Below are 22,495 nucleotides of genomic sequence, written 5' to 3' on the forward strand. Positions count from 1 at the left end.
ACTGCAGCATGTCAAACACAAAAGAATTATCACTTCCTAAGTCTGCATGTTCATTATGTTCATTACTTTTCTACCAGCAGATGGCAGTTTACTATTGCTTCAAATAGGTTATTTTGTTAATGTCAAGTGTTTCAAAGTCCTGCGCGGTTGGTAAAAAACTTTCAGCTCATTTAAAAGCTAATTTTTAAATCAATTTTCTTCTGCATCATCCCCTCTAGAAAATGTAATCAGGACCAAGCTATTTGCTTCAGTTTACAGTCCTGCCACTGACCAATGCTGAGCACTATCTAAACAGTTCCCTGACAGCAAGTTCACGCACACCAGTGGGTATTATCCAGCCTCAAACACTCAGTGCTGCTCCCAGCACTGTTTGTGCCCTTAGGGCACACCTCACACTCCCCAACTCCCAGTCTGCGCTCGGGAAATTACGCACAATGTTATTAACACTGGTGGGAGGGGCAACATGAGGGATGTGCCTGTACAAAGGGGCCAGTGATTTATTTACTGCTGTGTTACTTTGAAACTGTCTGAATTTTAGGTAACAAAGAGTTAAAACTACCACCCGGGCAGTGCTGGCTGCCTCCTGCACTGCAGCCGAGAAGGACAAAGGGCAGCAGGGAGTCCCTGCCAGGAGATGCAGCCTACAGGGGCTTTCAGAAATCCTGCTGCTGCCCGAGGCCATCCTTTAACCCAGTCAGAGCTCAACTATGTGCCCATCTTGTCCTCCCCAACAGGGCTGAGAATGTGAGTTTTCCTAGTGAAACACTCCAGCAGGGAACACAAGCAAAATGAAGGGATAGGTCAATCCAACGCTGCTGTAACACCTGGGCACGGATTTACCCTGGGCATCAGCTGACACATACAGAGCTCACAGGCACAGCAGTGCCATCCACATCCTAAAATCAGGCACTGGGAAGAGACTCATGCTCCAAGAGCCTCTCTCTCCACTGACCATGTGGTGACATTGCTTGTCTTCGCTTCCTGCCCCAACAACTCCCTCCTTTGTGTCGATACCGGCATTCAGGTCGGCCTCATGAGGCACCGTGGTAGCTCACAGTTGGATTTGTTCCCTCATCCAACTCTGCCACCCACCACAGAAAACAAATGCTCCTTTTGGCTGCATCAGCCACAGAGATTTGTGCTGGATTAAAGCAAGCACATGACTCCTGGCTTCCCAGAGGAGCAGAACTCCTCTCACCACAGGTGTGGCCCTTCACTACATGGTGGTATTTCAGGCACACATCCATTTCCGCCAGCTCGGCAGCCACTGATCACAATGGTGGGTTGAAACAGCCCGTACAGAGGGTAGGAAGGAGGAAAGGACTCCCATAATCTGCCCATAGGCTGAGGACAGATAAATTTTGTGGCTGGATGGGGATTTTGTTAATTTGATTTTTCGCTCTGCTTTACACAGGAAACTGCCCTTTTCCTAGGGCTGCACAGGTCCTTTCAAGTCCTGCAACTCTTGAATTTGTTCCTTGTATTCTCACGCTGGAGTTGCAAATGAGATCCACAGATCACTCTGCATTTGATAAAGAACTAAACGAAGCTAGAAGTTCTAAAACAGAGTATTGACACACACCAGTTTGTAACCTATCTTGGGAATGCAGTGTTTTCTTTTACAAGTATTCCCACATAGCCCCTTTTTAGTGATCTGCAGAGAGACACAAATTCACTGGTGGTATTAAATTAGAAGTGAAAAACTACAGAGACAGCAGATGCATTACAAATGGGAAAGAGAATTGAAAAATAGAGGAAGGAGAAAGGAAATGCAACATTTGGGAAAACAGGAGAGCATTACAGTGTGGGGAACAAGACCTGTATACATGGTATCAGGCACAGACTGACCACGGGAGATCAAAAATGTGCCAAGAGGAACAGCTCACCATTAGGAAGGGAAAGACTAAGAGTTTTTTTTCTCCTCAATGCTGAAGACTCCTGCAGATGCAGGACACTGGATACCCTTTGTGGTGAAGTCCTCATGCATAGAGCTGTGCTTGTAAAACACGTGGATGCAGTTCCAACAGCCTTTTGTTGGAACAAAAAGCAAATGGAAGTATTTAAGAATCACATAATGTCTTTTGGTAATTCCTAAACAATCACATAACCAGAAAATACATGCTGATAAACCTCTCTTCTTCATGAGAACAACTGCATAAGTAAAGGTGATGTCCAACCTGACACCATCCTATCAACTTTTGTTTCCATCTGAGAAATCCTTTAAATAACATTCAGAGTAGGTTTAACATCCATTATCACTGTTTGATTATTCCATTCCTAAGAGAAGGGATTTAAAAATTGTGTTTTCCAGATGAAGATTAAAGAGCTACTTCTAGGCTTCCTACCTTCTTTAACAAAGTAAAATTCCACTGTGTGTCAAAAGCTAAACATTAATACAGATGGGAGTTGCTGTCATTTTAGTAAATGTTAGCAGTAAACATTTAGTATTCCCATTCCTTTCCCACCCAAACCTTGTCTACTCATGTTGAGAAGCAAACTGGATTTCTTATACCATCATGCTGCCTTGACTTGTGCTCAGGGATACCTGCCACTGTCGGACCCCAGCTTTTCTGCTCGGCTTCACAAAGTGAAAGCAGGTTGTTGCCTCAGGGCCTAAAGAGGGCAGCTTTTCCCGCCTGTGATGCACAGGTACCCCGCTGACCTTTTAAGCAGCCTGCTGCCCTCCAGGGAGGCTGCTGGAACAGGGGGAACGCTGCTAGCTCACCGCATGGCACACGTGCAAACAGCAGCTCCCCTCATCTGATGCTGTGCTATGTACTTGGCACTGGAAAGCAACACACATTGCTGCAGAGTGCAAGGCAAGATGGGATTTTTTTCACTGCACATCAGCAAGCAGTGGAAGTCCATTTAGCTAGCCTTGCATTTCTTATAGACACATCACTTTCATACCGCAGGCAGAGTCACAGCACTTGCCTCTGACTACAGCACACATCCCCAGAAACAGGGCTGGAGAGGAGATGGGGAGTTAAGACAAATCTCTTAGTAAGGGAATGAGCTGGGCCCTCTCAATCTCACCCTGCAGTGCCACAAACTCCTGGCCCTGCTGCTGGGGGAAACAGAGGGAAAATCCCACAACCTGGTAAGAATCCAGAGCAAAACTATGCCCCGTAGAATTTGTCCAAGGTATGCATTGCCTAAATCAGGTCTAACTGCCATGCAAGATAGGATGAAGAACCTCTTAATTCCCCAGACTCTGTCCCAAAGGCTGAGCACTCTTAGCACTCATAATCTTGTGCACTAAGTCATATTAAATAAATTGCAGGACTCAGCCTAGGTCTGGCACACCTCCTCCAGTGCACTGCTTTAGAAGGAAGGGTGAGTTGCAATCTGAACCTAAAAACCAGGGTGTGCATTCCCTTCCTCCACTTTCCCCAGGCTGTATACCTAAAGCAGAGCAGGAACTAGGTGATCTACCTGCTGTCAGCACCTTCTATGTTTTAAAGTTTTCTATCAGGGCACAGAAGAGCCATAATAACGAAGAACTACATTATCTCACTTTGCATCAGATTTTCCACCTTCCTCTGTGATTTACCATACCAAAATCTCTGCTATTTGAGTGATATGGAAAGAGGCAGATGAAGGATCAAAACCTGTAATACTGCCTAGAATATGCAGCAAATACAGTCTAATTAGAAATTAATATTTATTAGCTATATTCCTCTAACATAATTCGTTCTGCTCCAGAGTATCACTTAGAAGACAAGAAGGTTTGAGGTGAAGTCTCTCAGTAGAAAAGCACAGCAGCTGCCATGTGGGGAGCAGCAGCCTGGAGGCTGAGAGGACCTGGCTCTGCAGAGACGCCGGCCTGCCCGACAGGGGCAGAGGAGCCACGGACAGGAGGGCTCCGAGACATTAAACACCTGCCGGCAGAGAGCCGGTAGAGCTGCAACAACCAAGAGGGGCTGGTCCTCATCAGCCGGGCAGAGCTGCGGGCTCCTTCCCGGCGGAGGCGGACGTGGGCGCGTCACGTGCGGCCGTGTCCCCTCAGCCCCGCTTCCTGCGGCCGTGTCCCCGCAGCTCCGCTTCCTGCGGCCGCGGCCCTAAAACCGTGTCCCCACAGCCCCGCTTCCTGCGGCCGTGGCCCTAAAACCGTGTCCCTTCAGCCCCGCTTCCTGCGGCCGCGGCCCTAAAACCGTGTCCCTTCAGCCCCGCTTCCTGCGGCCGCGGCCCTAAAACCGTGTCCCTTCAGCCCCGCTTCCTGCGGCCGTGGCCCTAAAACCGTGTCCCTTCAGCCCCGCTTCCTGCGGCCGTGTCCCCTCAGCCGGTCCCCGCAGCCCCGCTTCCTGCGGCCGTGTCCCCTCAGCCGGTCCCCGCAGCCCCGCTTCCTGCGGCCGTGGCCCCTCAGCCGGTCCCCGCAGCCCCGCTTCCTGCGGCCGTGGCCCCTCAGCCGGTCCCCGCAGCCCCGCTTCCTGCGGCCGTGGCCCCTCAGCCGGTCCCCGCAGCCCCGCTTCCTGCGGCGCCCCGCGGAGGGCAGTGGCTTGGCCAGCGCAGTGACTGCGGCCAGCGGGGAAACGGCGCTGTCTCGGCATGGCTCACTAGAACGTCACTGAACAACATCCCTGCCTTTGCCCTTGGTTTGTAGAACTAAGTCCTAGAAATGAGTGTCCCCCAAAATGGAGCTTCCACACTATGTGGAATGTTTATAGAAACTGCACCACAATGTGTATAATGAAGTTGGGAATTAAACATTGGGGAGATATTCAGGATTTGACTGTGTGTTGGGCCTTGTCCCATCAGAAGTCAACCAATGACTAAAGCCAGGAACAAAGCAAACCTGGAGCACCTGCAGAACAGAGAATACCCTCAAATGAAGCAAACAGCTGGAAAAAAAGAGAATCATTAGAGTTATATCCCCTTCCACCTCTACGCAGTATGTAAACACAGTAAGGTCAGAACAGACAGAACAGTTGAGTGTGTGACAAGTTTTCTCTAAGAATCTGTGTTTCAAATCCAGCATGTGAGATCTTTCTCAAGCTCCACACTCCTGCATACTCCACAGTTCTCCTTGGCTGGGGTGTGGGACAAACACAAGACCAATTCTTCAGCCAAGACTCATCTCTATGGCAAAAACAATGAAGAATACACTCACTGTGTCAGCAGGTCCTGACAGAAGCACTGCAAGGGTTAATAACAAAAGAAATGGCAGGATATACTGACTTTATACAGCTTGTATATTGAAAGTAAGGATCCTTATTCAGGAGTGAATTCTACTCAATGAAACTCAAATTTTAAGTAAATGCAAATAGCCTACACTGAAAATGTGAAAAATAAACAAAATATCATTTAATTTAATTTGAGTGCCCAAGCAAGTAATTTTCAAGTCTGTTTAATGTTTAGGAAGAAAAAGCCTTAGTTCAGTCTCTGCAAATGGTTTTAGTTACTTCTGTGACTTTCCATCTCTTGAGGATAATCTACTCCTAATAAGGACAATTGCTTAGATTTATTACCCCACTGAGGTCTTGTTAAAGATCTAACAAAAATCCTATTTAAATGAAAAGGACAATAGAATTTAAAGTCAGTGTAGAGTTTAATTAAAACCTGAAACAGAATCAGTGTCTTCATGCATTAGAAAAGCAAAAACAGATTTCAAAGCTGTTTAACTATGTGTAATTGGCATAAACTATCCATTGAGCCAAAGGAAAAAAAAAAAAAAAGAGGCAGACTATCATATGGAAATTGGAGTCTATTAATAAATAAAAAACCTGATACATGTGCATAGCACCATACTTTTGCATGCATTTTTTTATTTGCCTAATTTGCTAAGCATATCTTAGAGCAAACATGAAACAAGCTAGCTGTTAAGTTGAACAAATCCAAAAGGGACAAAAAGAGACTGATTGAAATCAATGCATTAACATGAACCAGCATTTAAAAACGTTTCATAATGTTCCCAAAGAGAGCATGTAAACTGCAGCAGTCTCAGTGCAAAACTGCTGTAATCTGTGTTCCCATGTTGTCATTATTCATACATGGGAGTATACAGCTCCTAAGTCATTTTTCATGCATGAATAGTTTAAAACCTAAAATCACTGACATAAATCCACAAGGGAGACCTCCCTTTTGAAAGTTAACATCTCGAGAACTCTGGGAAGGAATGTGAAGCCAGTACCAGTCCATGTGCTGACAAAAGTTTTCTGCAGGGAAGGATCTACGTGCAGCCCCACTCCGACCGCAGGCACACCCAAGCCTTCCCCAAGCCCAGAGCCACCGCCGGCCTCTTGGGTCCCGTTTGCAGAGCCAAACCCAGCAAGGTCGCAGCCACGACCCCAGGCCAGGTCTTGCCACCTCTCCCTTCTCCTACCGGCATGCAACGGGGACCTCGCACACAGGGAACGGAGGGAAGCGCAACAGCTGCTTTGGGCACACATTTTCCTTTTCAGGAGAAAAAAAATCTGAGACAAAAACTATCCCATAACCTATTTCTGCATTAAGGAAAAGGTTCTTTTCTTTTCCTTCTTTCCCACACGAAGGGTGACGGGCTGGCTGGGGCGGGCAGACACGGATGGGCTCGGTGCAGAGGAACTGCACACCGAGGCGCTCCACGCAGCAGTGGCTGGAAATGGTGCCCCAGCTCGGCCGTTCGCTCTGGCTGGCCCAGTTGCCACCCAAGAGTGACAAAGTAAGAGTCAGGAGGGAAGTGCGGGTTTGAAGTTAAGTCACACGACTCCCTCGTCTGGAAAAATCCCGAAAGGATGGTACGTCACCTTCCCTCTGCAGCACATCAGGCCCTTGTTAACCGTTGAATCAATGTGGTTACAATACACTGCAAGCCCACAGAACTGGCCATCTTACGTAGGCCTCTCTCCATTTAAAATTACAGCTCTTGCCAGTGCTATGATATAGTCGGCGCCCTTGCTTTTAACTTACATTTTTGCATGGGTGTTCACTATTTAGGCCTCCCTTTAAGTCCGGAAACACCTGGCCGAGGCAAGGCCAGCTGCGTGCCCTGCCACCAGGTCCCCCCGGGGCGCGGCTGCGCGGCGGTGGCGGCCGGGTCCCTCCCTTGGTCCCAGCCCGCGGGTCTGTGTGTCACCTACCCAGCAGTGCCGAGACGCGAGAGCCCTCTGGACAAGCACCGTGGAACACACCATGGGGGGCCTGCAGCACAAGCTGTGCCATGCCTCGGTCTCACCCTGCGCCTGGTGCCAGCACCGAGGGGGAGCGCACGGTGACACGCGAGTGCCACCGGCTAAAGCACCCGGAGGGCGGCGCCCGCGGCCGTCCCGGGCCGCCCCTGCGCACGGCCGGCGAGGCCGTGGCCTCCTTCCCGCCCGGCCCGCGGGCTGCAGGGAGCGGGCGCGGAGCCAACGCCCCCGCGCTGTCCCGGGCTCCGGCCCCGCACTGACCCCCCGCGCTGTGCCGGGGGCGCGGAGCTCCCGCGGGTGCGCAGTGAACGAGGGCTCGTTCCACGCACGGTTCCTGCACGGCGGATGGGCGATTCCTCAACGCGCCTCAGGCCGGCGATTGTGAGCGCGGTAACGGAGGGGAAATGTCCGATGTGAGCCCTCTGTGAAAGACATCAAAACACTTAATGTGCGGTGCATCCTGGGGGTTGTATTTCTCAAAGACATTTTTAAAGAAATACAATCTGAAATCTCTTGTCAGGAAGGCACAGCTGTTTACAAATGGTACTTGGAATTACGTTACCCATTCCACTTGGTGACAAAGAGCTCCTCATTTCCCATTTCATCCACACAAGGAGTGGAAATGTCAATTTGATGCTGCTCTTTTTTTATAGTTGTTTCACTACAGATACAAAGCCTAGCACAGTTTCAAGGCAATGAGGAATGCTATGAAGCTGGGATGAAATCTTGGAGTATCCCAAGCCCTTTCAACTACCTCTATAGCTAACAAGCAGAACTACATCTTGGTGAGTTATGACTAAGCTCCAAATAAAAAAATACTATTGAAAATATATTAATAGCTGCCAATGACAATTCTAAGCAGGATTTAGGATCTCTGTTTCATTAATGTTATGTAGTTCACTTGCCACATACATGAAACAAAGGCTACTTTCCAATTCAGGGATGAGTGCAATACAACCATGGAAGGTAACATTTGAGTCTGCTTTGCTCTTTGTATACATGCACTTTCTTCTGGCAATAGCAGCATTGCCAAGAGATAAGAGACAGGCTTCTCAAAAGATAATTCACATAACAATCTTACAGAACAACTGGCCTGGTACAACAGCTGAGTGGCACGGGGCAAGAGTGGAGCTCCACAGCATCAATAAGCTTTTCTGACAGAACACAGATTTACACTCAGTGACTATTTTCATTACTGATTAGGTTTCCACGTCTTCACAAGCACATTCCAGTCATACTTCCAAAAGTATCTGGCCAGTCAGCACAACCTTGTATAGCAGCAGACAAAATGGCATCTGCATGAAGTTTGTCTACAGAGGAGAAAAGGCAAAATAAAGGCATGAAGGTGAGGGTCGTCCCAAACTCAGCAGCATTACCCTCAAAGCCTAAAGCTGTTCCTCTGAAGGAGGCAATAGTTTGTCCACTATTTTTTCTCCTGTTTTGATTTTTAGTCATGTTATGTCCTGAATTAAAAGTCATAGAACACATACCCCACTCCTGCATTAAAGGTTATGGGAGAGACTTTTTTAGTAAACTTATTCTGTTGGGGTAATGGATTATTGTCCCTGTCCTGGAGGAGGCTGATGCTGGGTATGTGGCTGCTCTGTGTGCCCTCCCTGATGCAGAGCTCTGGGACTCTCCTTCCAGGGATGGATCATGATGTTTTCATGTCTGACACCAACTCTACCTACGGCTGCACTCACAGATTTTTTAGTGAATAGTTACACAGCTACAGCACCTGACACCATATCAGCCCAGCATTTCCCAATATTACGGGTATGGAGGAATGCAGATAAAGTACTTTACTTCCTTCTGTGCATCATCCCACTCCAGGAAAGGAAACAATTTCTCACAGGGCTTAAGTAAGCAAAAGGTGAGGCCTACAATTAACTAGGGCCACAAATACAAACGATAATTACCTAGTGTTTCAGCACTAACACCTGAAAGCTTGAAATTTGGTGACATATTTTCAAATCAGTCTCAGAGTGACAAACAACCCAAAGGAAAATATATAGCTACTTTGGAAAGTGTTAGTGCAGATTAAATCCAGTCAATAGCAGGAGTTATTCATAAATTCTGGTTCTCAGATCTGCTCTTCCAGAAGAAAAACACTTTAAGAATGCAACAGATGCTTTGCTTTTGAGCACACTCCTGTAGATCTCAGTACCACTCACATACACCTGAATGAGCAGGAGTTCAATGAAGGGAGGGAGCCGGCCTGTCCCACATCTGTTGTAACACCCACTTACAGGACTAACAACCAGTTATCTCTATAAAGCTAAAATCAACCAAACAAAACCAGGAAGAGGTAAGGTGTAAGAATAGTTAGCTCTTTTTCATCATCTCCACAAGGACCTGGAACTAGCAATTGTGTTTAGGTAGATGTTTTTCTGTTTGATAAGCACACACACAATCCAGATTTATAAATGCAAATGTTACTGGAATGGGAGGATAGAATTGTTCTTTAAATCACGACAAGTCTGATCTGTTGGAGAGCTAGAATAAATAAAAAAGCTTGAAAATTAATGTTTCCATTGTGTCACTGCAGGGCAAATCATTCTTTCCAGTACTTCTTCCAATCTGAAAATTTCTGAAATGGTTCACAGAGGTGCCACGAACACCTGCTCTAGAAAACTTATCTTTCTCCTGTCACTTCTAAAGTTTGCTCTGTCCCACAGGCAAAATCCCAGCTCCTCCACAATACTTGCCTACAACATCTCAGATCACTACATTTCCCTTCTCTACCCAACTTGGGAGCATCAGGTATCTTCACCCCCGAGCACTGCTCAGTTCCTTAGAGGAGAAGATGTCTGCAGCTTCCAGAATACAGGAGGCAAACAGGTGCCCTCCATGTAGCTTTCCTCACACCTGCAAACGTTGCAGCAACAGAGTATAACAGTACTTCTGCAGTGAGCTCAATGTTCACCACCCACACAGGAAGGGGAAGTACAGGAACATCACAAACAAGTGAGGGAGGACTTGGGTTTTGCTTTGAGACAATCCTTTTTATATAGACTGTAGAAAAGTCATATTATCTTAAGCACAGTTGTTTTTTTAAAGCAGTAGGTATTTTTCTTGCTCAAAATTCAAAGAGGCACTCAAATGCACTAAGCATAAACATGCTTAATGCATTTTATTAAGCAAGCTGCTTCTATTATCACAATGACTGGTCCTATCTTACTGTCACCTTTTCCCAGTTATTCACTAATGCTGCATGAACATGCAGATACACCCATCTACTAAAACAAAATGCAACAAAGCCTCTACCCAACTTTGGATCTGCTTAAACTGACAGTAAAGTCACAAGTTACAATAGGAACTATTTTTACGTATTCCCAAGAAAATACAATTAAATAACAAAACTAGGGGGAAAAAAAAATCACAGTAAGTCCTATACAAGTGTTCAGGCAAGAACTTAAAATAACACCTTATTTCTTTTCAGGTTACCATTTGTTTTGCACTACATTTAAATATTCTACCGTGTCTCTAGGCACTGTAAGACAGTCATTCTGCAGCAAAACTTCTGCCGAAGTAGGCTCTGGTGGTGGAATGCATTTAGAAATGATGGCCAGATGACGGCACGGTAAACGTCCTTCTTTTGACAGGCTGTACATGTCTAATAGAAATATTCCTTGTTCCATATGCATATGGAGGATTAGACACATACACTCCTTACACAGAACAACTACCTCCTAGAACACATCAGCAGAGTATTTACTGCCAAATCCAGAAGGAGCTTGTGATTCTTACATTGTCCCCATTAATGAGAAAAATGTCACTATACAAAAGCGGTCTCTTTTTTTGCTTTCTTATCAAATCCTTCAAACAGCTGATAACTAGCTTTTATAGATTGGAGAGTCAGATGGAATTCTGAACCTATTATTTTACTAAAACCCCAGGGGTCAACTTATCACCTGAAAACCATTTTACATGGACAATTTTACTTTCATGTGGAGTGTCAGAACATACCCTAGATGGAAATCTAAAATAAATTATATGGAATAGTGCCTTCTTTGTGCTGAAATTTATCGGTCCCACACTACAATAATTTTGAAAATTGTATCCCTTAAGCTACAGTGCTGAGATATTATTATGCTTGAACTGAAAGAGCAGGTCTGATCGGCTGCTATAAAGTAGATGGACAGAGACTAATTTCTATTGAACCACATGCTTATCTGAAGCTGTGTTCCACCATTGCAAGCTGCCAACTTTATTTTCTTCCAGAATACACTGCCCATCTTTTTGCCATCATCCTCAGTATGCACTGTCACTTCAGCAAATCCATTCCAGGAGCTAAGAATACGTCTAAGCTTCTGCTAATATGGTTGTCTGAGACAATCACACCCAGGAGACAGGGAGGGAGATCCATCCACTTGTACCTCTTATCTTCCTAACACAGGTTATTTTCCTCACTAAGCAAGCCTCCAATCTCTGAAATGCATCTCTGGGATGTATCACAAGATAAGCATATCTATTGCATGGCCAACACATTCTTTATCACTTCTGCTGCCATAATTAAGAAATAAAATTATTTGATAATGTGCTGATGCTTTAGTCAATGCACCTCTTACATTTGTTAGTACAATTTTTAGAAACCAAACTGACCTCAGAGCCTAAAATCTTTATAATTGAGAAGATACTGAAAATGATAAATGATACAGCTGCTGGGTGACTATTCTTTGAGTGGAAATTCCAAACTAGACAGAAAAACCTTCTCCAAGCATAACACGTAAGACACAAGGATAGAGTTCTGGGATAAAAGAAGTGTATTTCCTACACCCAGGAACCTAACAAGTCTGGAATAAAACAGCTAAAATATTACACCACAACCAGGAAAAATAGTAATAAATTGTACTGCCTCATTTTCATTCAGATAATTTAATAGCCTTTATAAACTGAAATATATTGTTAAAAAGTAGGTTCTGATTTGCACATCCAAGTTTTTGGATAGCGCTACGTTCACTTTTTCTTTACTAGACAGTGTCAAGCTCTCCATGAAGCATTCAAACCTAATGACAATTCACTGTGGCAAATCAATCTCTCTAAGCAGAGAACCTATTGCTTCTGGCAATGGCATTCAGCTCACTAAGACCTTTGCCTGGCAGGAATTTGAAAACCAAGGTGTGGCAGGTCTCTTCCAAACCTTTTAATGCCTGTCTGTCCAACATCTTTTATTTTAGGATGGATCTAAGAAGCAGCAGGAACCTGTCAGTAAGTGGACCCTTGTCCTGAATGAGTGGCTTGGCTGCTTAAAAAACACCATCAAAGGTATTGGCAAAGCAGGATATAATAAGAATCTGTGAAAATATACAGAGTTCAATGGCAAGGTTCACAGTATTGCTTACTTTATTACACAGATTAAAGCATAAAAAAGAGTAATATTTCTGTGTCTACTTTCATTACATCCTACCATTTATTAAAGTGACTAGAGCAAGTTAGCAGCCTTTTCCTGTCTCACTCAAACAACAGGAATTCTCTCACATCACAAATTCACATTACTGGAGATAAGGAAAAGTGCCAAGTTTGGAGTTTTCCACTTGTACTGATGAATATTCTGAGTACTTTTAAGTGCTTAAACTGATGAGATAAATGTTTTGGAATCTATTTCTCTAAATTATAGGTTAATTAGATCAAAAGAAGAAGTCCATAATTTCAAAGGATAAAGCCTGAATCTAGCTAGAGGTGTGATCAGGTATCAACATGCAGCAGCTTAAAACAAGTTACACAAGCTGACCTTAATATGTGTGAATATCAGGTTTCCAATGCAGAAATATGTATTTTCCAATATACTTTTCTGAGCAGAAATCATGTAATGTCATTTATATGCAAATCAGACTATATTCTGGAACTGATTCTTCTGTGCAGAAGCCATGGGAATTATTTGCACTTAATAAAGCCTCATAAATAGGTTTTTCCTCTAAGTGGGTGGGGGAACAGCAAATATATCATAGCCATTTACAGTTACAAGCGTCTTCTTATTTTGAAAGTTATATGCATCCTTTAATAGGAAGTTTCACAGTTACAAAGGAAACATTGTTTCCTTTATATAAACAAAATACCCTTACAGCCTTCAAAACAAAATGTTTTTGCCTTATTCCCTATGCTCAGCTATCTAAAATATAGAAATTGCCATCTAGCTTCAAAAAGACATGCTAGTTCCATGCAGTGTATGTTAAATACAGGAAGAAATTACTTGTTATTATATCTAGACAATTTTATTATATTTGAAAGGACATATACCTTCTTTATGTGAAGTATGTCCACCCAGTACCATCTATTGCATTTTTGCAAAACATGTTAACATTTTCACACACCACCAATTAGATGTGCCCCTCAAGTCCTGGCACATGGAAATAATCCATTTAAAAAGCACAGGAGGACAGATTTGAGACCACTCAAAGCACATTCCCCAAAGTGTAGTGAAAGTGTAGTGTTTGAGTGTGGTAAGTAGCACACTAAAGCAAACTGGGAAACAACTCTCCCTAACTGGTATAAACAGTCTGCACTGGGACTCCTGCTAAGGGCAGGAATGTAAGTCAACAGCACATCTTTTCCAGTCTCTTCACAACCAGAGGGAGAGCAACAGTGATAAGCATTGCCTAGAGAGACAAAAGTGCTTACAGAGGTGCTCTCCTTATCCCAGCCCATTCCATCTGAAACACACATGGAGACCAGGAGTTCTAACACTGGGAGAAAGTAAAGGCTTAAACTGATACAATTTAATGTCACACAGATTTCAAGAACAAATACAGAAGCATAGCTAAGCCAGGTTTATCTCAACTGAACAGTGGCAGCCAATAAACACCTGCCCTTTTTCTATCTGATTGTTTTCAGTCAAGCTGAAATTAATCACTGAAAGCACTGTATGTGCCTCAGTTAATTCTCATGGAAGTCTTCCAAAAATTCAGTGTGTTATTAGCTCTCTGCAGGAAGAGAATTTTACCCTGATTAGTACCTTCTTTTCTATTTCCTTGTTAAGCAAAGGAGCTTGGAAAAAAACTAGGCATTCACAGATCTCATTTCAGAGATAGAATTAAAGATTCTGGCAGTAAAGCAATTGACATGATACAACTCTTCTGCTCATCTACAGAACATGCAGACAGGGTGAAAAAGAGCTAATGCAAGACACCCCTTCTTTCAGAAGAGGTACCATCGATACTGTCATAATGATGCATTAGAATGGTATCATTTGTGCTCTGCAAAATGACTGATTTCAAATATTTTGGGTTTACTGGTTTCATATGGTGACTTCTGTTAACTCTTTATCATTATTCTGACTGCCTTTAAGAGCACCAATTTTTATACATCACATAACTATTCTGTGAAGGTATATCTAAGCAAAAATACACCCAAATAACAAGAGTCCGACTTGTTGCAACTGCTCTTATTTTAACAATTACTGTAATGCTTAACTCATGAAAATCGTCAAATACAGGAATAAAAGCTACATAATTAAAACATGCTCAAGACATGCACCACACAAGGAAAATTATGTTACAATACATTTGCAGTATTCTGAATGCTGAAACTTACCTTATACACAAATATGTCTGGCAACATGTTTAAACACTATACTCATTTTCCCACTATTTTTGAAGATTATGGGTTTTGAGTGCATATTGCATTTTCTTCAGGCACAGATATGGTTGACCTCAGTTTATATTTTGAAATCAATATGTGTGATAGGACAAGGAAGCATATAAGGAAGTTGAAGTTAAATTAAAAGCAGGTATAAGCATGTATTTTATTATGGAGAATCACACAAGTAAGATAGTAAAATCTGACTTCTCATCACATTGAATTTTCTTTCACTATTCTATTACAGGAAACAGTATTTTTTATAATGTAAATTTTGTAGAATCATCCCCAGACTAAAGTCTGTGGCATCCTGCTGTATCCCCAAAGAATTATTGATTGAAACTCAAGCCACTCATTTAATGTTTCATCTCTACGTAGAATTAAAATAAGGATCAGTTTAGATTCTAACAATGTTTTTATGTACTTTAGTCTCTATTTTACTCATTGTTAGTAGCTTAGTGAAAATGTCTGATGATATCCTGTTGAATTTGTCGCTTTTAGCATTTGGTCAGCACCTGAAACAAAGCACAGCCATCTTTTATTCACCTTAGGAAAGTTAGATCCTTACATGGTTAAAGGAATTCAGTGTCTCACATGCACAAGCAAGGCAATATTCGGTGAGCCTGTCTGTGAAATTACAGCACACCAGCTTCTCCATGTCACTCTCATCGCAGGTAATTTGGAGAGCTCCACCAGAGAGCAATCCAGCCCATTAACAATCTGAAATATCTTCTGACAGTGTCTGCCTCTTTCTAGTGACTGGACAGGGAGTCCAGGTAAACGAAGTTTTTCTCTTAATGGGATTCAGTTAAACAATTGCAATTACAGCTCTCCACAGCTATGTCAACACTTACCTTCTGGGGAGTGGCCTGGGGTTTTGGTCCCCTGGTCATTAATATGAGACAGCTTTTGAGAAACACCACTGTATCTGCCTGGGAGCCATGTGTTTCCCATGGAAATCAGAAGATTGTGATGGGCAGGAGATAAAATATGCATTCTTAAATGTTACCCTGACACAGAACTGGAAGGTGTACATGACTGGGACTGCTGGGCTAAATTTGGCAGTAATATAGTAATTCTGAGTTACATCAGCTTGGAAGCTTAATTTTAAAAAAATCCAACAAAAAGAGATCTGACATACTAATAACTTTGAGATGTAATAAAATACTTGAGGTGTAGAAAAGTGAATTAAGCTTGGGCCTGCTGGCATTTGCATAGTCAAAAACATATTGAAGGGTGAGGATTGAGGTTGCTTAGATTAGGCCATTCTTTCATCCAGAGAAATGGTTATATTAAGTCAAAAGCATAAGGAAACACTGGAGTCAAGCAAAATGTTATTAGTTGAGAAAATTACAACCTGGTAGTGCAGCAAAACATGGCTGCATTTAGTTGTACCACAAACAATGTTGAAAGAACAGACAGCTAATGTTTCACATGTGATTGTAACATTTTAATTCCTCACATTTTGAATAATTAACAGTAAAACTTGGAATTTAGGCAATATTATATATACTACTAACTGTTGAACTTGCAAGGTCTGCTATTCAAACTGTAAAGCTACAAAAAAGACATCCAAATCCAGTGCCTGGTGCCTAAATCTGTATTAGGACACATGAATGTCCATTTTATGACCTTGGCTATGAAACTGAACTGGCAAGAGAGTTTTAAGAGTATTTTTACAGACATTTAACAACTGGTTTGCTGAGAATCTAGAAACATACCTGCTTAAATTGCACTTTTTTATTAACACATTCATAGTGCTGTCAAAAGGAATATCTAGAATATAGGATAAGCTATCATTCTATTAGTTTTATTTATAAATCTTATTGTTTTACAGAATCAGCACTATGAAAAATTCAGCTTTAGAGAAACTGAAGGAAAAACCCAAAAAACATTACAAAATTTCCAAGGAAAGAGTCTTTCATTCACGTAAAGATTATTTGAGAAGCAGGACATGTTACTACAAACACTTAATCCTTTACTTTCTCCAATGGGATTTTCTGTTATCTATAAAAGTACCCTCAAATTATGAACTATTCTCCTTTGACACATTTCAAAATTTTTCTTTATAGTCCTGAAAACAGCAAGGTCAACAAAAAATACTTTAACACTTGTAACACAAGATATTCTTAGATTCTATAAATTCTACAACAAAACTGGTGTCTAATTTATTATATATTCTATGCAGCAATTCAGCTATTACTAAAAAGGTATACAACAGAAATCAAATTCTCTTGACTGAAGCCTTCACTGTAAAATTGACTGTAAGTTCTTTCCCCAGCACTTACGATGTATTTTGTTTACATGTTTTACAAAATACCATCAAATATTCCAAGAAAGGGCTTGACATCATTGGTTTCATCATCAAGAAGAAATCTAAAGAAGATTAAGCAAACAAACAAATTAGGTATAGCCCATCAAAACCTATGGAATCAGGAACACTGTATAGAGTCAAGAGAAACCAAGACAAGCAATATAATTTTAAGTAATGTCTCTTAAGAAAAAATAATTGTTACTATTATTGTGAAAACTGAATTTTTTAGCAATGAATATTAGAAACTAACACATTGCCTAAAAGCCTGTGTTCCATGAAGAACTAAGCACTGGAACACTGAAGAAACAGAAAAACATATATAAGTTTTTCTTACCTAGGATCTACTTCTTTTTCCTGTTCTTTTGTGAAAATAAAAAAATCTTCTTTCCTAGTGAATTTAGAAGAGTCTGAGATTATTTCTGGGATGGAAGAACACTGTACATTTTTTTGCTCTTGCAAAAGACTTGAATGTGTTTTTTCTTGAAAATTGAACTGCAACACAGAAGTTTAAAAGAAAGTATATATGGTTAAACCAATGGAAACTCCCAGATTATTGTAGAATGTAGTACTGGTATTTAATTCATATAATGGTGTTTGACAAGGACCAAGCATGTGATGAATCTAGCTATATACTGGACAGAAAAACAATCAAATTGAGTAAATAGTTTTGAGATCATGCTATATAAAGTAAATTCATATCCTATTTCTTTGTATCAGGAATATCCCACTGAACACTGAATGATTTGGACAATTTGAAATTCATGATATCCTAACTGATTCATAAGTCAGATATGGCAAATATATTTACACAATAAGTACTCTAATCACAGAAAATTATGTTATCAATATATTTTTACTCACCAAAGTTATATTTCTATTCTGTACAGATAAATTCACTTTTGATGTGCTATTGACCACAGGAACCTCTGAGTTCTGACTATTGGTCTCATCTTGTACTGTGCATGAACTGAAAATACCAAGTTGAATAATTTCAGTATTTTTATAGAAGGGAAAAATTATTTGCTTTTCAGTTCAGGATTTTCTAATTATTTCCCTGCACACTTAAATAAGAACCAAATTTAAATAATTCAACAATTCATACCTTTTAAACATTGAAATTTCACTCACTTTTATGTGTGAACAACCTTCTATATATTTAATTACACAGATACATGTGGAATACAGATAATATTTTAAACTGAATAAAATAGTAATAAATTATCTAAATCTTACTCTTTTGAAATGTTATTTGTGGCTTTGCTTGTTGCATACTGGCAGAGGGGTTGACATTCATCTGGACGTTGAAGGCAGATATTTCCATGTTCTGTGAAAGAATGAAAGTTTTAAAAAGAGCATTGAGAAGTAGCCATAACCCCTTCTAAGTATTTCCACTTTTGTGATAAATAACACTTTGAAAATTATGAAAGCATCTTAACACTTGAAATATTTCTTCTTTGGGTTTTGGGCTAATATAAAGATAAGCAGAGATATACAGTCAGTATACATTATGCAACAATTATTATGCAGTTGCAGGCCATCAAAAAATTTTAATTGTGAGTTTTTCAACTCTTCCTTCTGTATTGGATTTGTCACAATATATGTGACATTCAAGTAGAATAATAAACCTGTCAGTCTAGTCAATTAACCAAAAATTTCAGATGGTTCTATTCATTGTATACTATAATAATTTATTCTCAAATAATAGCCAGAAGAATAATTTGTAGGAAAGAAAAAGGTTTGTTGAAATAACCTTACCTAATTCTCTACTGGCAAAATTACTGGCAAATACCAATTTCTCATCATCAATATCATCCCAAATGTCATCTCTCAGTTCAAAGTCCACATTCAAAGTATCTGAAAAACAGTATCTGCTTTTATCTGTGGCAGAAAAATATGAAGTATTAATTTAAAGATCAAACCAGTGAACATTGTAATTTTAAACATTAGCAATAACTTACTCTTTCCAAAATTCCAGGATTGCAGTTGCTTCTGAGCTACTTCTAAGGTATTAATATTATCTGCCTGATCCACTGAAGGTGATGAAGATGACAGTTTATTGCTAGACCTATTTAAAAAAAAAATCAGTGACATGTTCATAGAACAACTGCAGAAAGTTGCAAAATAATTTTATTCACAAAACAATTCTTAGTAGTACCTTGGCAAGGCTGGCAATAAAGACTTAGGTGTAAAAAGAAATCGTTTGAGATCCACATTTTCAGCTTGATTTAACATCTGCATCTAAAGAAAACAAAATATTTAAACTTGTAAGATATAAACATAGTAAGAACTATTATTTTTTAACAAGCTTAATGACATCATTAATATTGTAAGTTAGCATAATATTTAAAAGTCATAAAATCTTTCTATCTCTGTCTATCTAATGTCTATCTCAGTTAAAAAGGTTTGAATTATGTGCTTCTAGTGGAGGTATCCAAGCACCCTGGCAAAGCCAGACTGGTTGACTCTCATCTGTCTTAGCTGTAGGATAAATAATCCTCTACTGCAAACAAACAAGCAAACAAAACTGTGAGGTGGAAATAAAACCCTCCAATACCTCAAATGTCATTCTTACTGCAGAAAGACCTAGTTTAACACTACATTCAGAGGAATAAAGTGCAAGCCATGAAATGTTTCAGAAGTTTCAAACTAATAGGGATGGTTTTCTTAAAAACAAGTGCATCTACTTGACAGTGAAAAAAGGACTCTTAGTAGCATGACTCATAATTAACACAATTTGGTTCGTTCAGGTCATATTTTGCCAAACGAAGTCACCTTCCAACAATGCCTCTGAACCTCACCAACCACACCTATCAAACGCTACAAAAGAAAAAATATAGAGGATGTGCACGGAAGTGGACCAATGGAAATGCTCCAAAGAACAGTAGAGCCTCTCAAAGATTCCTGGACCTTTGTACTTCTTTACTTTTTGCACTCCACACAGAAAAGTCAAACTTGAATGTTTATATTCAGTGATAAAATTCTCTCTGCAAATAATGCCTACAAATATGTAACAGATTAAAATAAACCTATGAAATGGCTGACTGCATTCAAGTGAACCTTTAGACGTTTTGCAGGGGGTATAGATGAAACTGAGTTCCTGCTCCTTAAATCAGCTAGGTACAAAGAAAACTTTGTGTCTCCATTCATCTGTGACTTTGGAGGTACTCCAGTTTTACCTGAGAAAATGAAGCAAATTAATCTTTAGATTAGTTATAAGGGATAAATCCTAATTATTTTCAAATTACTTTGAAAAACTTTGCCACTTATCTTAATATCTTCTGTTGAAATATTCTAAAAGATTTAGCATGCTATCTACAAGATCTAACACAGTATTTATATAAAGGTATAACAAGCTTGACATTTTTTAAATCATATGCTAAGTACAAAAAGTATTATTAATCATTGTAGTGCCTATAAAAGTGCTAATACCAAAGCTACTTATAATTGCCTTTATGACTGCATCATGACAACTCAGGCCCCGTTCTCTTGCTTGTATTGTTTCTGTTAACATAGCCATTGGTATGACGTGAGCTGTTCTAAATTGCATTTCTCTAGAAGTATCAGAAGTAGTAGATTTAATGAAACTCACAGCAGTCATGCCCACACACATCTTTATTTTTACAGCGGTGGTTGCATTCTCTGTTTCCATATTTCTTGTAAGCAATCTCCTGTTTAGATCTGTCTCCTAGACAAATATAATACAGAAATTCAAGCAGTAATATTGAATACCAAACACCCATGATTTTTCTTACTTTCAAAATCATCAAAGAATTGCAGTGTAGTACTTTACAAGTAGAAGCAGCAGAGTTGTATTTTTATTACCTTTGAGAAAGAAACAGCAGGGATAAATAAAGATCTAGCTCCCTAGTGAAAGCGAAATTCAATTTTCTGTTGACTTTAGTATTAGCCAGATACTGTGATCTGACCATTTACCTGTATCTACTTTTGCTGCTGGCAAGCTTTGGGGTAAGCCATAACATATATCAAGAGCAGATTCAGCTTTCAATTTTTGATTTGTAACCACCTTACGTCCCTCTGGTTTTGGTGTTAAGTAGAAGGCTGTATATGCTCTCTGTATATCAAGGCCAACTTGGAAAATAAAAAGACAAAAATATTAAAATTGCTTTAAACTGTTGCTATACTACAATTATCTTCAGTTTTCTAAAGTGTTTAAGCAAGTAAATGTTACTCAAAGATCATGGAAATTTTTAAAGATAATTTGCCCTTAAAGCACACTCTTGTATGACCAGATTCTTTAGGATTGAGATTAAAAATCCCAAACATTTTTTAGGATTAAAGACATAGTTACTAGAACAAAATTAGTTACCAAAATGGAGATGAACCATATCCAACACCTCTTTACTACAATGCAAAACCTAATCATTCACAAAGACAGCTCTGCTCAGCATAAATAACCTGTCAGGCTGATAGGGTATCCCTACTGACAGTTAACTTGCTTGATGGAGAAGCATAAAAGAGAATCCTGGTCTGTATCAACAGACCAAATACTGTCTCCTAGTAACAGTTTTGATGCTTCCCAGTTCCTTAATGTGGTAGTAAATTAAATAAACAGATAAGTAATTGTGAGAGGTAGTATGCAATCCAGTAAAATACATGTTATAGAGGTTTGTATACAGCCCAGCTCACTTTATTATACTTTGGCTTAATACAAAGTCTTTCAGTACTTTGTTCCAAAAATCTTATGCATATTGTTTTTTAATTCAAAGAATACCTTAACCTACCATAATCAGAACTAATTAAATTTATACTAATGTCTTCTGATTTAAGAGCTCTTTTAACTTCAATTTTCTTCATCCAATTTCCAGTTTTCAAGAGCACAGAATCCCTGTAATGCATCAGCAAAGTTGTTAGACAAGGACAATGAAAACATGACTGCACACTATGGTACCTGTAACTAAGTGAAACAGCCTGTATTTGGTCCTAGTTCTTTAGTTTTGCTTGATAATTGGCCAAGAATAACTTTTCAATAATGTACGATTTATGGCCATAAGAAGGCCAGGATCCTGCAGATCAGTTTCAATTTTGCCAAAAGTGCCAGATTTCAGCCAGAATTCTCATGAAGGTCAAGCAGTTAGAAAATATTTTGTTCCCCTTTTCCCATTTGCTTCAAGCATCTCTTAGCCAACTGGAGAATTAAAATCCATCTCTGAGGGAAAAAAAGAATTTAAAAAATATAATTGAAGAAATATAGCTTACAGGAGTAAGTAACAACTGGTTTATCTATCCTTTTAATAGGTATTTTACTGTTTTTATATTTATGGGAAAATTATTATGACTTTTCCATAATATGGCATTGATGTTTAACAGTTATTTACATGTGCTCTCTTCACTGACAAGCACACTGGCATGTTTTGGGGATTTCTGAATCTTGTGCAGCATTTTTAAATGACAACAGTGACTAGAAAATGCTGTAGGATGAAGAATGATTCTGTACTATTATTCATCAGTGGGAAGTATTGAAAATCTGCAAGTCACA

The 22,495-nt window shown here is 40.2% G+C and overlaps 1 protein-coding gene across 2 annotated transcripts in view; it reads right to left on the bottom strand.

Annotated features, from left to right (window-relative positions):
• Window positions 1-14,587: 14,587 nt before the first annotated feature.
• The window catches only part of HFM1 (helicase for meiosis 1), a 35,534-nt gene continuing 27,626 nt past the window's right edge, over window positions 14,588-22,495 (bottom strand). The window contains exons 30-41 of one of the 2 annotated variants that reach the window (XM_053951074.1): window positions 21,741-21,844; window positions 20,932-21,087; window positions 20,588-20,683; window positions 20,056-20,174; window positions 19,154-19,236; window positions 18,957-19,063; window positions 18,754-18,852; window positions 18,232-18,322; window positions 17,860-17,965; window positions 17,333-17,490; window positions 16,973-17,060; window positions 14,588-15,199 (exon numbers count right to left, since the gene is read on the bottom strand). In XM_053951074.1, the coding sequence (XP_053807049.1) occupies window positions 16,994-17,060; window positions 17,333-17,490; window positions 17,860-17,965; window positions 18,232-18,322; window positions 18,754-18,852; window positions 18,957-19,063; window positions 19,154-19,236; window positions 20,056-20,174; window positions 20,588-20,683; window positions 20,932-21,087; window positions 21,741-21,844 (1,186 nt within the window). In that variant the 3' untranslated portion in view covers window positions 14,588-15,199; window positions 16,973-16,993. Of the gene's footprint in view, window positions 15,200-16,119; window positions 17,061-17,332; window positions 17,491-17,859; window positions 17,966-18,231; window positions 18,323-18,753; window positions 18,853-18,956; window positions 19,064-19,153; window positions 19,237-20,055; window positions 20,175-20,587; window positions 20,684-20,931; window positions 21,088-21,740; window positions 21,845-22,495 lie in introns of those variants that run through there. The other variant, XM_053951073.1, reaches the window with a different exon arrangement.

Source organism: Vidua chalybeata, chromosome 9 (assembly GCF_026979565.1).
Source record: "Vidua chalybeata isolate OUT-0048 chromosome 9, bVidCha1 merged haplotype, whole genome shotgun sequence".
Taxonomy (NCBI): domain Eukaryota; kingdom Metazoa; phylum Chordata; class Aves; order Passeriformes; family Viduidae; genus Vidua; species Vidua chalybeata.